This window comes from Callorhinus ursinus, unplaced genomic scaffold, assembly GCF_003265705.2.
Source record: "Callorhinus ursinus isolate GAN/ISIS: 27379988/994484 unplaced genomic scaffold, GSC_fseal_2.0 scaffold17, whole genome shotgun sequence".
NCBI lineage: Eukaryota > Metazoa > Chordata > Mammalia > Carnivora > Otariidae > Callorhinus > Callorhinus ursinus.
Window position 1 is genome coordinate 24,567,890 of NW_027397079.1, and position 13,064 is coordinate 24,580,953.

General features: G+C 39.6%; 1 protein-coding gene across 1 annotated transcript in view; it reads left to right on the forward strand.

Annotated features, from left to right (window-relative positions):
• SGCZ (sarcoglycan zeta) overlaps positions 1-11,709 on the forward strand; it is a 477,798-nt gene extending 466,089 nt beyond the window's left edge. The window contains exon 7 of the mRNA XM_025886299.2: positions 10,850-11,709. Coding sequence (XP_025742084.1) covers positions 10,850-11,044 — 195 coding nt within the window. The 3' untranslated portion in view covers positions 11,045-11,709. The remainder of the gene's footprint in view (positions 1-10,849) is intronic.
• The last annotated feature ends 1,355 nt before the right edge of the window (positions 11,710-13,064 follow it).

Genomic DNA, 13,064 nt, shown 5'->3' on the forward strand with positions numbered 1-13,064 from the left:
CTCCTCCTGAGTTTCTATTTCTCTGTCTCCCTGTGCCTCACTCTGTTTAGTTACTCAGATCTACAGGCCCAGGTTCCTTTTTGGTCTCTAATTACTTATTTAATGCCTCCATTGAGCATTTAATTTTAATAATTAGGGGTAACTCCCCCCCTCTGCTCAGTGGGGAATCTGCTTATCTCTCTCCCTCTGCCCACCCCTGACCCCCACTCATGCTCTCTCTCTGTCCTCTCAAATAAATAAAATTTCCAAAAAAATAAAATAATTTTAATAATTATGTTGTTCATTTTTAGGATTCTCATTTGTTATTTTATCAAATCTGCCTGGGCATCTTGGTCGTTACTCTTTTGTGTGCTTGTTTTTAATTCTATTTTAATTATTTCAAATCCTTATACACAGTATATATTGTGTATATTTTTGCTACAATTCCCAAAGTCCTTGAAAGTCTAAATCCATTGTGTTCCTGTTTCTACCAATTAAGTCCCTTAGTATTTCTTCCTTCTCATGCTTATTTTATTATGAGCTTATAAAGGTCAAGTTGAGAAGAAAAAGAATGGAAGAATAACTTGAGAAAGATGCTCTGGAGCATTTTATGCCTCTTCAGATGTAAAGATGAAGGCAGAAATCAATAGAATTGAAGGAGGACGTTCCTTCCTTACCTTTATGTCATTATTTCAGTTGTTGACTCAGGGTGAATTTTAATTGGATATTTTGCTTCTTTTTTATAAACAAACTTACTGGCAGGACTATATTAACATCTTAATGGATATTACAACTTAAATGATCTAGAAATACGCTTCATAATATTTTAAGAGTATGTCCATATTACCTTTCAAGATTTCTTTCTCCTACAATTACAGAATACAATACTTTGTCTGCCACAGCAAGATGGAAATCTTTCTTAAATATCTTGCATCCTTTTTAAAGAGTTGCTTTTATCATGCTAATCATTTCATTCAAATTATTCATAATGAATCATCTCATAATAAATATTGGTGGTTATTAATCTCTGTTCAGTTCCTATTTATGCACCACTTTACTTATGTTCTTTTATTCAGTGTATCAGCAGAATGAATCCTTGGATTCAATTACAGGTTAGCATTTAATTGTGAATTGAATATTTTATGCTATAAATAAATCATAGCCAGAGATTTTCAGCTGTGGTCATTTTTTATATTAATAACATAAAGACACAGAAAAGCACAGCACTTTATAATAGAATAACAGGTAATTTTCCTAGGAAAAAGTGTGAAATGATATGAAATCTTTCTCTTTGCTTTACTGACTTTTCCACAGAAAAGGCATACTGATCATTTACTAAACAAAATAGAAAGATGTAAACTCCCTCACTTAGACTATTTTTAAAATAGTTAGAATCAGAACAATGTGGTATTGAGGTAACAAAGTAACAGACAAAATGCATAAGAATGAAATTACATACAAAATTCTGCACTGATGCAGATTCAGTCATTTCAGACATAATGTTGCAAGGAATTTCAAACACGGCTCTGAAGACAACCCGAATCATAATCTAGATGGAACTTTGAAAAAAAAAAAGTGTTATAATAGCACATGAGAGGCAATAATGCAGTAACGTATACATTACAAGATCACAGAGAAAGAGGAAAACAATTTTTATTTTGTAAATCCCTTGAGATTTGCTATCACAGTGATCGGGCTGATTTCAAAGGGTAAGAAAGGGATAAATGAATTCTTCGTGCAGAGAAGACAGTGGGCCGTGACTTAAATGCTCAGGCGTGTGATTCGGAGTACCAGGAAGAGTTTCAGAACAGATCGATTCTATGGTTTATAGGGCAATATAGAATAGAAATATCACTTTTAGAATTTGGAAGGTGAACAGTATCACAGTAACTGTCTTAGCAGAACAGAAAGAGATATGAGCAAGCCTATCAGTTACCAGACTCAGGTCCTTGGACCCAGCAATGGTAGAGACAAGACTCGACCCCAAATATAAAAGCACAGGCAAACTTTCTTGGGGCTTATGCCCCAGCCCCAGGGGGCAGCACAAAGGAAAGAATCCCCAGGCTGACTCTCCAAGGAGAGGTCAGATGGGATACTTTAAAGGAACTTAGGTGGGAAAAGGGTGACATGTAAGCAGGTAGAGGTGGGGATTTATTAGCACCTGTGCACTTAATGGTCCTGCTTCTTCATGCGCGGCGTGTCTAATGAACATGGTAGCTCTCCACCCCTGGGCATGATTTTTAGTATTATAATGAGGGCCAAAGTCGGTGAAAGTTCAGTATTGGGGTCCGTCTTGGTGCAGACTGGTTTGCCCTGGACTGGGCTTGCTCCTTAGCTGGTGCTTTGCTCTGCAAGTATAAAAGTCAGTAGGGAGTTCTACAAGAGAAGTGATAAGAGCCAACAGGCAGCAAAGAGTTTTCCAGGTGCACAGGGGCTTGTTCCCAAGGTCCCTGACTGTCTCATACCCCTCTGAGAGATTTCATCCTTCTTGTTCTTAAGGAGAAGGGACTACAGGTCTCATCTTCTGAAACTGCTTCCTGCTGAGTGGGGGCATTGTCCCTATCCTACCCTGCAGGTGTGAAAATCTCAGGCTGACTGTTCTGTGCAGTCAGAGGGACTTGGATCTTCCTGTAGTTGTAGGGGTTGGAATCCTTGTGCCACCATGAGCTTGACTTGGAATTGCTGGAGATTGGAAGACACAATTTTTACTAACAGGTTAACAGACAGGGACCAAAAATAATAGCCACCAATCGTCCCAGGAAAGAAAAAAAAAAAAAAACAGAAACAAACAAAAAACAAACCAACAAGAGAGACTGGGGAGGGCCCTTTTGATGGTTGACCAAATATAGTTAGGATCTGTCCCTTGGTTGTACCGATGCAGCCAGGATGCCCGCTCATACACCCTTTTTGTACTTACTTCAATCTTTCTTATTAACCTGGGCAGGACAGGTTTGTTAATAACAGCATAGGCTCCTCCTTGTTCAGCAAGCAATCAGGTAATTAATAAGAGGTATTTCTGTGACAACAAAAGGAAAACACAGGTTGACCATTGGAGCAAATTATGAACCCGGTGTCTGAGTCCCGTGTCCTGCCAATGAGAAGATTCCAGATGTCAGGCTCGAAGCGTCCTCAGACAGAGCAGGAACAGGCAGCAGCAACCTGACGGATCTTCTGATTTGCAGTTCAAAGTCTGTGGTGATCTTTTGAGGGGCCCATAGAACAACAAGCATGAGAACTGTCAATATACGAGCTACCATGGCAATCCCTCTGGAATTTACTTCCAGTTTTCTAGCTTTGGTCTGCAGGCCTTCAGGAAAAAAGGCCAGATTTACTTCTTAATGAGTCCAAGACAAGAGAATGCAAGAAGATTGAAAGCCATAGTCTGGAGAGGCTTAGCCAGATATTTGAGGAAACTGGAAGAATTCAGGATCCAGCCGAGTCTTATAGGCAAATGGCAAACACTTAAAAGGTAGTTAATCAGAACTGGAATCTAATATCCACAAAAGGCATGTTATTGAAACATAATTTTCTAAAATCACCCTCATTTTCATCAAACATAGCCAAATTAAAAATAATTTGTCTGTAAAACAAGTCTAGTTTTAACAAACTTAACCTAATTATTTACATAAGTACAGCAAGAATAGTGATTGACCACATAAGTTCTCTTAAATCTGCTTTGCTGGAACTTTTGTAAGGAATTTTAGATTGAACTTTTAATAGCCTTTCAAGGCCAGAAGCCAAGCCAGATACTTGTCATTAGATGTGCCTGCAATACCTGTAGATTTGGGTGAATTCTTCTTCTCGAGGTCTCCCACAGATCCTTAGGTTCCTGCACCTGCCAAGAAGTGACCTTCTTTACTCATCTGGGAACTCTAAAAGCAAAGTACCAGGCCAACGATTCCAAAGGGCTCTTTTCGTTCCAGAAAGTCAACCTTAGTTCCTTAAAGCTGTCTAGTCCTATCTGAGTCTATGCATGTCTCTCTCAAATAGGACATTCCGGTCAAAGCCTTGGTAATATAACCAATGTTTCTAATGGTGTCCTGTTACAAGGAGAACAGATTCTTATTGAACTTATGTAAACAATTACAATTGCCATGAAAGAATACTCACGGAGAGTTTCTGAATTCTGAAGGGTTTGGGAAGGCAGAAAACTGAAATGCCTCAAATTGTTCAGAAAGGGATATTTTATCAAATTTCTATAAGTCATAGGGATCTTAAGAGAACACGTTTCCTTAAATCTGGAAGAGCAACATTAGAGAACCAGCATTGTTTCAAAAAGAGTCATAAAACTACCATCATCTTTCTCAATTTATATAGTTCCACATTACTAATTTTTGTTCTGTTCAAATACAGTTTTCCCAGCAGTTCCAGAAATTATTTTCCAGTTTAGTTTCATGACATTAAGGGTGTCAAAAACCTGTACTTGTCAGAAGTTCTTTTCATGAATCTCCTTGAGGTTGAAACACATTTTGCAAGAGCATCAGAACAATGACTGTAAATGACAGACTCAAAAACAGACATGGTTAAAGATCTGATGAGAGTTCATTATCATGTGGTTGGCAAGGAAATCCAGTTATTTCTGACACACACTTTAATAATTGGAATGTCAAGTGATGACCTTTTACCAGAACATATTAAAATTTTAGGGATTTCATATGATTTCTAGAACAATTATAGCATTGACCCCTACTATATAACCTAAGAAGGTTTGTTATCATTTGCTTGATAATGCTTCCCTTGTAACCTAACTTACCAAATAAACAAGTCTAATTAGTTAAAAAGACTTCTTTTAGAATTTGAATTTTTTTATTTTATTATTTTATGTTAATAAAAAAGATAGAATTTGAATTTTGGGGAAATTTGTTAAAAACCTCAGAAAGTTCTAAAGCACATGCCTAAATAGGATCACAGATTATTATAAATCTTAATATTTAATTATTTAATCTAGGTGACAAGACATTCCAAAGGCAAATACGAAGGATTATACAGTAGTTAGCAAAACTTAGATCCTTTGATACTGAGAAGATTTTGTTTTCTTAAGTGACCAAAGACTTGATAAAAACACATACAGAAACCTTGTTTTTCTGGGCAAATAGAGAAAAAAAAAGAATTTGTTTATAATTTCTTATCAAAAGCAGACCAACAATGCAAGAAAACTTTGTCTTTTAACAGAGAGAAAAACCAAGTTTTATTTGTATACCAGTGTACTTTTGAAGCTCATCTATTCCAATCTTAGTCAGTCCTGACCACATATAAAGTTCTTTTCCAGATTCCCTCCACAGACCCTCTACAACAACCTTTTTTTTTAAAGATTTTATTTATTTATTTGAGAGAGAGAGAATGAGATAGAGAGCATGAGAGGGAAGAGGGTCAGAGGGAAAAGCAGACTCCCCGCTGAGCAGGGAGCCCGATGTGGGACTCGATCCCGGGACTCCAGGATCATGACCTGAGCCGGAGGCAGTCAACTGAGCCACCCAGGCACCCAACAACCTTCTTTTTTTATTCAGATTTTATCTTAAGCCTTCTCACTCTAAATAACCAGTCTCGTCTTAGGAAAAAATTACTTTTATCCCCCAACAAAAATGTATTTTCATTCCTTATGCCTTTTCAAACATATTTCCTACTTTTTTTTTTTTTACATACAGACTGGTTTTCCTTATTTCCAGCAGTCTCAATTAAATTTATCACTATTTTAGCTCTTAGAAGCAATTCAATTTGGAAAGGGGTGCCTGGGTGGCTCAGTCAGTTAAGCATCTGCCTTCTGCTCAGGTCATGATCCCAGGGTCCCAGGATCAAGCCCCCTGTTGGGCTCTCTGCTCAGCGGGGAGTCTGTTTTTCCCTCTCCCTCTGTGTGCTGCTCCCCCTGCTTATGTGCTCTCTCTCGCTCTCCCTCGCTCTCCCTCTCTCTCGGTCTCTCTCTCTGTCAAATAAATAAATAAAAGCTTTAAAGAAAGAGAAAGGAAAAATGTTTCATTCCAGTTAAAGTGAGGTCAGCCGAGCGGGATACACAGTCTTCACAGAGAGTGCTTGCAGGGAAGGAACATTGGCTGCAGGGTTAACATAAATTACAAATCATTAGACAAAGGACTTTTCAGACAGTTGTAGGCCTTAAGCTTCTAGTATGTGTGAGGCTGCATGGCTTCATCTCATGAGCACTTGGATAGGTCTTACTCTTTATGTTTGGAATATTCCTTTTTAGTTAATTTTAAGTGAATCAGATTTAAGTCCACAGTTTTTCTCCCCACAGAGGAGTACACAGAAAACAAAAGTAAAGAGGTTTTAAAACAAGGTTACGGAACAGGAACTTTGGGCGGGAGTGGGGGAAAAAAGGTGATAAGAGAGAGAACAAAGAAAAAGAAGCCCAAACAGGGACTGTTTCCCCTCACCAGGGCGATTAGTCCTGGCCAGAATCTCCCAAAGTCATGACCATAAGGGACCTAAGTACGAGTCCGTTTTTCCAAAAGTGCCCGTAGCAAAAAAAAAAAAAAGAACCAGTGCCCGCTCTGGTGGGAGACTCAAACTCCGCCCAATCCCACGGTGGCTTCAGCCCCCGCCCCCGACAAGGAGCCGCACAGCCCCGGCCCCCTCCGAGGGGAGGAGCTCTGGCGCAGTCAGCACACTGAGGTGATGCGCTTTGGTTCAAGGAAGAAAAGAGGAGCAAACAAAGAGTCTACCCAGTCATGGATAGAGGTCTGAGTCTGGCAGCCCCGGTTTCACTGAGCCCTGTCTCATCTTAGAGTCCCCTCGTGGTCGCAAAATGTTACCAGACTCAGGTCCTTGGACCCAGCAATGGTAGAGACAAGACTGGACCCCAAATGTAAAAGCACAGGCAAGCTTTCTCGGGGCTTATGCCCCAGCCCCAGGGGGCAGCACAAAGGAAAGAATCCCCAGGCTGACTCTCCAAGGAGAGGTCAGATGGGATACTTTAAAGGAACTTAGGTGGAAAAAGGGTGACAGGTAAGCAGGTAGAGGTGGGGATTTATTAGCACCTGTGCACTTAATGGTCCTGCTTCTTCATGCGCGGCGTGTCTAATGAACATGGTAGCTCTCCACCCCTGGGCATGATTTTCAGTATTATAATGAGGGCAAAAGTCTGTGAAAGTGCCATACTGAAGTCCGTCTTGGTGCAGACTGGTTTGCCCTGGACTGGGCTTGCTCCTTAGCTGGTGCTTTGCTCTGCAAGAAAAGCGATGATGGCCAGCAGGCAGGGAATTTTCCAAGTATACAGGGGCTTGTTCCCAAGGTCCCTGAATGTCTCACGTCTATGCTGCAGAAACCTGGCAAAGCCATGCTGGAAAGAATCAATATACAACACCTCTTTTTACCTCATGATTTATTTTTCTATCTCAAGAAAACATCTTTTTCTTTTTAAAGGCCCCATTCGTTTAAATGTTACTTATTAATAAAATATACTTCCCTTATATGGCTGAGTGTTTGGTAAGGATCTTGGAAGCTTATGGAATTAAGTACTGTCCTATAGCTATGTGTTGTCGAGAGTAGCCCCAGAGTGGAAAGCAGAGCTGGAGGGTGATGCTGGGGCCCCACAACTGCTTCAAATAAGGCCCAAGTCCTTCAAGGATAATTCCGTTGATGAGGCTCCCACAGCTGTGCTTGCTTTACACAGGAGCCACCTGCTCGTCTTGCCTGTACAAAGACTGCCCCTCTCGTCAGCTCTTCATGAGAGCTACCCGCATGCAGAGAGGACCAGTTGCGTAACTATAAAAGCCGGCGGGGTGGCATTATGTCAGCAAGCCACTCCAAAGCCCCTGGGCTAACCAGTACCAGTCATTGCTGTGCTACCTAGATAAGTGAACCGTTCCCAGTAGCCTACATTCATTTGATTCATCCCACGTGAGCGTCCTCGCCACTTTCCATTTGCACGCTTTGTCGTCTATGTCTCAAGGTTTCTTGGACAAAACACCAGCTCCTGATATTTCCTCAGCATGAACACATCTCCAAACATGCAGACCTAAAGCCCGCTGTCCCAGAGCTTGCCCCATAATATTTTTGGCATTTATGAAGTCTGGGATTTCTGCTCTCTGCAAACATGCTAGCTCCTAAAAAGAAGTGAGGGGGGCGCCTGGGTGGCTCAGTTAAGCGTCTGACTTTGGCTCAGGTCATGATCTCAGGGACCTGGGATAGAGCCCTGCTGAGAGTCTCCTTGCTTAGTGGGGAATCTGCTTGTCCATCTGCTTCTGCCCCTCCACCCTGCTCCTCCTCTCTCTGTCTCTCTCTCAAATAAATAAAATCTATAAAAACAAAAAAGAAGTGAGGGACAGTGGGTGAGCTGTGAGAGAGTCCCTCTCTCTCTCTCTTGCTCTCTCTCTTTTTTTTTTTTTTTTTTTTTAATTTATCCATTCATGAGAGATAGAGCATGAACAGGGGCAGGGGAGAGAGAGAAGCAGACTTCCCGCTGAGCAGGGAGCCCGATGCAGAGCTCTCCATCCCAGGACCCTGGGATCCTGACCTGAGCCAAAGGCAGACGCTTACTGACTGAGCCACCCAGGTGCCCCGAGAGTTCTTCTCTTAAACTCAACCAGTAGAGAAGTTATTCATCCCTCTTTTCCTATGGAGAAGTGTAAGAGCCCAGAGTGTGTAACGGTTGGTGTTACTCTCACTGACGTCCCTCAACAAGGAGACTCAGAGCCAAGAGAAATGACACGCAGCCTCTATACCCCAAAATATGTTGTCATTTCCTTTTGCTTACTTTTGTGTGCTTTCAACTTTTCCTATCAGGAAAAAATAAGTCTCCTTAAAAAATAAGAACAGAAGCACTTTCTTTCCCTTTGCTTTCCTGTCACTCAACCCAGAAGTAATTATGGAGTGATAAATTTTAACATTTGACACCTACAAACAAAATTTTAATCACACTTCTGTAACTTTGAATATTGTTAAAAAATTCAATCATCCATTTACTTTATAATCTTCATGTATTCAACGACCATTTGCATTATGAGGAAGCTGTATTTGCAGGGTTAAACACTGAAGTTATAAAAAATATTTCAGTATGATTCCACCTTCGAGGAAGATGTAATTTACTTGAGAAAGGAAGATATAAATAGGATTGTAAAATATCATCAAATGATGAGCAAGATAAGATATTAATAAGGTTCTGTGGGAGAACCAATAAGAAGAGTCTTTCCATCTTGGAACATTAGGGAAAACTCCTGGAGGGTGAAGTGGATGAACTGGGCTCTGCTGGAGGGGGACATTTGTGCCCTAGAGGGGAGAGACATGTCCGTGGTGAAGGAAGAACATCGTTTCACACAACATGCACTTGTATAATTTTATGCACTGTTCTGTGACCCAAAGATAGCTGTAGATCTTACTTGCAAGTGAGAGAAACAAACAATAAATGAAGGAATACGTACTCAATACAATGTTAGGAAAGGATTGGTACTATAGAGAAAAATAAAGCCATCAAAGAGAGACTAATGGATTAGTGTTATTTTCATAGAGTGGTTAAGAAAGCCCTTTTTTAGAGGGTGACCTTTTCACAGGGATCTGAAATATCTAAATCTAAAACATACATGTCTATGGCACGTGCATTATTTTTCTCTTATCTGCAGCATTCAATAGATTCCTGTGTTTCAAAATTTAAAAAAAATAAAGGAGTTTACTATTAAAAATAACAAATATAGAAAAGGCAAAAAAAAATCTCCCTCCCACCCTTGTTTTCTAGCCACCCAGTTGTAAATGGAGAAAAAAAAAAGGTATTTCAGGCTAAAGAAATAGGAAGTGAAAAAACCCAGAGGTCAGAGTTCTTTAGATATCTTTGAGAAAATGCTGGAGCAAGGAGAATGCTAGGAAATGATGTTAGAGAGATCATGGAGGGCTTGTGGGCCATGGGAAGGAATCCAGATTCCTGCTAAGTGTGGTGGGAGGCTGGCTGTCAGGGAATTTTGAGCACTGGGGTGATCTGATCTGATCTGTGTTTCTTAGAAGTTCACTAAGCAGTATATAAAACAGGCTATAAGAGGACAAGAAAGGCAGCTGGCGGGCTAGTCCGGGAGCTAAGGTAGGAGTCCCAGTGAGAAACAAATAGGACTTGGATGAGGGCAAATATATAGAAAAAAAATGGAGTAATCTCGGATTCTCCTGTCAAGTTAGGCAGTAATTAGCTAGATAACAATAGAATGAAGAAATAGCTAGAGAAAGTTTTCTTTGTTCATTCAGATTCATGATTCAGTTTTTCTTTCTTTGAAACTTTTCTCTTGCATGTCAGAACCATATGATCACTGTCCCTGAAAGTGTTAAGTCCATGTTTGGAATAAGTGAAGTAATTTTGTAAATTAGAAAATCTAGCAAAGTCAGTGTAGCGTACAGGTAATACGTTTCACGGAGACTTCAAACCTGATTATAGCTAATAATTGTTAATGGTGCAAATTATCTACGTGCTGTCTGTATCCTTTAGACTGTGAACATGATTTTATGACTGTTTTTAAAAATTAGGTCTTGAGTAACTTTCTTTTTATAAGTTGTCCATCCCTTCAGTAATGTCCTCTCCATGAGCCTCCCGATTTCTTTGTATACTCTTTAGACGAGGCATGATTAAGAAGTTAAATGGAGAGACTCTGTCAAACTCATTAATTTTCTGTGGTGTTTGAATAAGTGGGTTGGCCCCTTAAGCAGATTGTGCAATATTGCTTTTCAGATCGAGGGCTTTCTGTCGGAACGTACCATGTCTCGAAAGAGAAGATAGCTGCCAGGCTTCTGGGCTGTAGCTAGGAATGTAATTTGTTCAACAAAGCATGGCAGCTAAACCAATAGAATTGTTTGTTGTTTGGTCTTTCTTATTAGACCATGTTGTAAAGCTCGGAGGAAGGTCGAATGCTAAAATGCATTAAAATGCACTTTCTTTTCCCCCTAGATATTTTTGAATGCAGATAAAATCCGGCTGGGGAATCTACCGACTGGCTCTTTCTCATCGTCTTCACCCAGCTCCTCAAGTTCCCGGCAGACCGTGTACGAACTGTGTGTCTGCCCCAATGGCAAACTGTACCTTTCTCCAGCGGGAGTAGGTTCCACTTGTCAGTCCAGTAGCAACATCTGCTTGTGGAGCTGAAGTGACTGATTTCTCCTCACACCAGAATAGCCTTTTGTTCCTGTCCGTCTGCTTCACAGTTCCGCTCGGTTTCCCTTGTGATCAGTCCAGAGCTTCTTCAAATGGTCCACAGAGCAACTTCTTCCGATTGCAAGCAGGGGTTCGCTGCCACCTTCTCTCGTGATTTACTGTACTGCTCAACGCAGAGAGCGTGGGTGACGGGACAGTGGAAAAATCACCTTCAGCGGGAAAACTGGATCATAACTTCTGCTCAAAAGGGAGAAAAACATAGGTGCCTTTGCTACATAAAGTGAAGCACACAGTTTTAGATTTTTGCAGGACCTGGATATGAACTGCACATACATACATTAATCACATAGATGAAATTCCCAGTATCCAATGGCAAGATGAGATGGTTAACCCTGTCAGAAAACTAATTCTACAGTCTGAAAGCACAATTTTCCAATCATCTTTTTGGATGTAAACTTTTATCCCTGAATTTTAAAATTTTCAAGCATTAGATAATGCTTGCTTTACTAAAAATTAAATTCAATACATGATTTTTAACAAAACGAAACAAAACAAGACAGAATCCCACCCTGAGTTTTATTTGTTTCTTTGAATTCAATGTGTTGTTACTCTTTGTCTACTAAGTCTAGACTTTTGTACGTTAGGTAATTTTGAAAGCACTCAGCAATATAATCTTTACAGAATTAACAAAATGCCATTATCCTGTCATTTGTCAGATCTGAATGGCCTTATATAGTATTTACTTGGCTTTTGCATGTGACGTATTTGCTTTTAACGAAACATCTAATTTATTGCAATATAAGATAGGATTAAGAGGGGCATTCTGATGGTGTAGAATCCATAGATTTTTTTTTTAATTCACATGCTATCGTTTCCATGAGGTTCTCATAGCACAACTTTTTGTTTGCTCCATTCACTTTATATTTGACTGACTGCTAAAATTCAAACATCCACTAAATAAATAAATTACTAATGTGATGCATTATGCCGAGAATGGATTCACTTTCCATTGGAATATACTCTTCAGAATTATATCTACTTATTTTTTTTTTACTGGAGGTTAAGATTTAAGGACGGTAGAAAGTAAATTACAAATCCCTGCTTACAGAGTAAAGAACATAAATGTTAACGAACATGTTGAAAATGTGTTTGCTCCATTAAATTCCTATTTTCAGGAATTTGGTCACATTTCCTTTCAGTTCTTAATACTTAGTTACCTTGATTAGACTGTTAAGCTACCCAGCCCCTGGCATCAGAAATCATAGCTCCTTCCATTCTCCACTGCTTATTTTTGTAAATTAGCACTAATAAATAACTCCAGAATAATGTAGCTTCGTTTATCACAACACTCCTTAACTTGAATTCTTAAAACTTACAGAATCCAAGAATGTAAAATTGTATTAAATATTTCCTATTATGGGAAGATGACTTGATTACTCTAAGGTAAGTCCTTAATTTTCACATGGCAGTCAAGCTTACTTTCCCCCATGCACACTGTTGCAGGTGTATGGAAGCTTCGTCTTGGGGGCCCATGAGCATAGAACCTTTGAAATTCAGGCCTCTACAGCATAGAGCAGAGTGGGAGATGGGAATTGTTGGAGTAATTTGTTGAAAGTAGGAAAATTAGATAATGCAAGGAACAAAGTGAACCATGGCCAGAATTATCTTGTTTGGATAACCTAACATATTGAATGCTTGAAAAAGCTCTGTTTTACTAAAACGCATTCTGTACTCACCAAAAAGTCAGAAAGCTAGTGCAGTTTTATCACTTTTAAAATAGAACTTGACTTGTGTTTGGGGTTATTATTAGAAAACTTAAATCACTATTGGAGTAAGAATTGAGATATGCAACTGCTTAAAACATCATAGCACAACATAAGTGTTCAATTTATTTAAGTTGGAACATTAGAATTGAATATGAGAAATTCTCACATTGGTTTAAGCAAAGGACACAAAGTATAACAAGAAATTTTGAGAAATTATGGGTGCTAATCACTGTGTTATGGGCCTT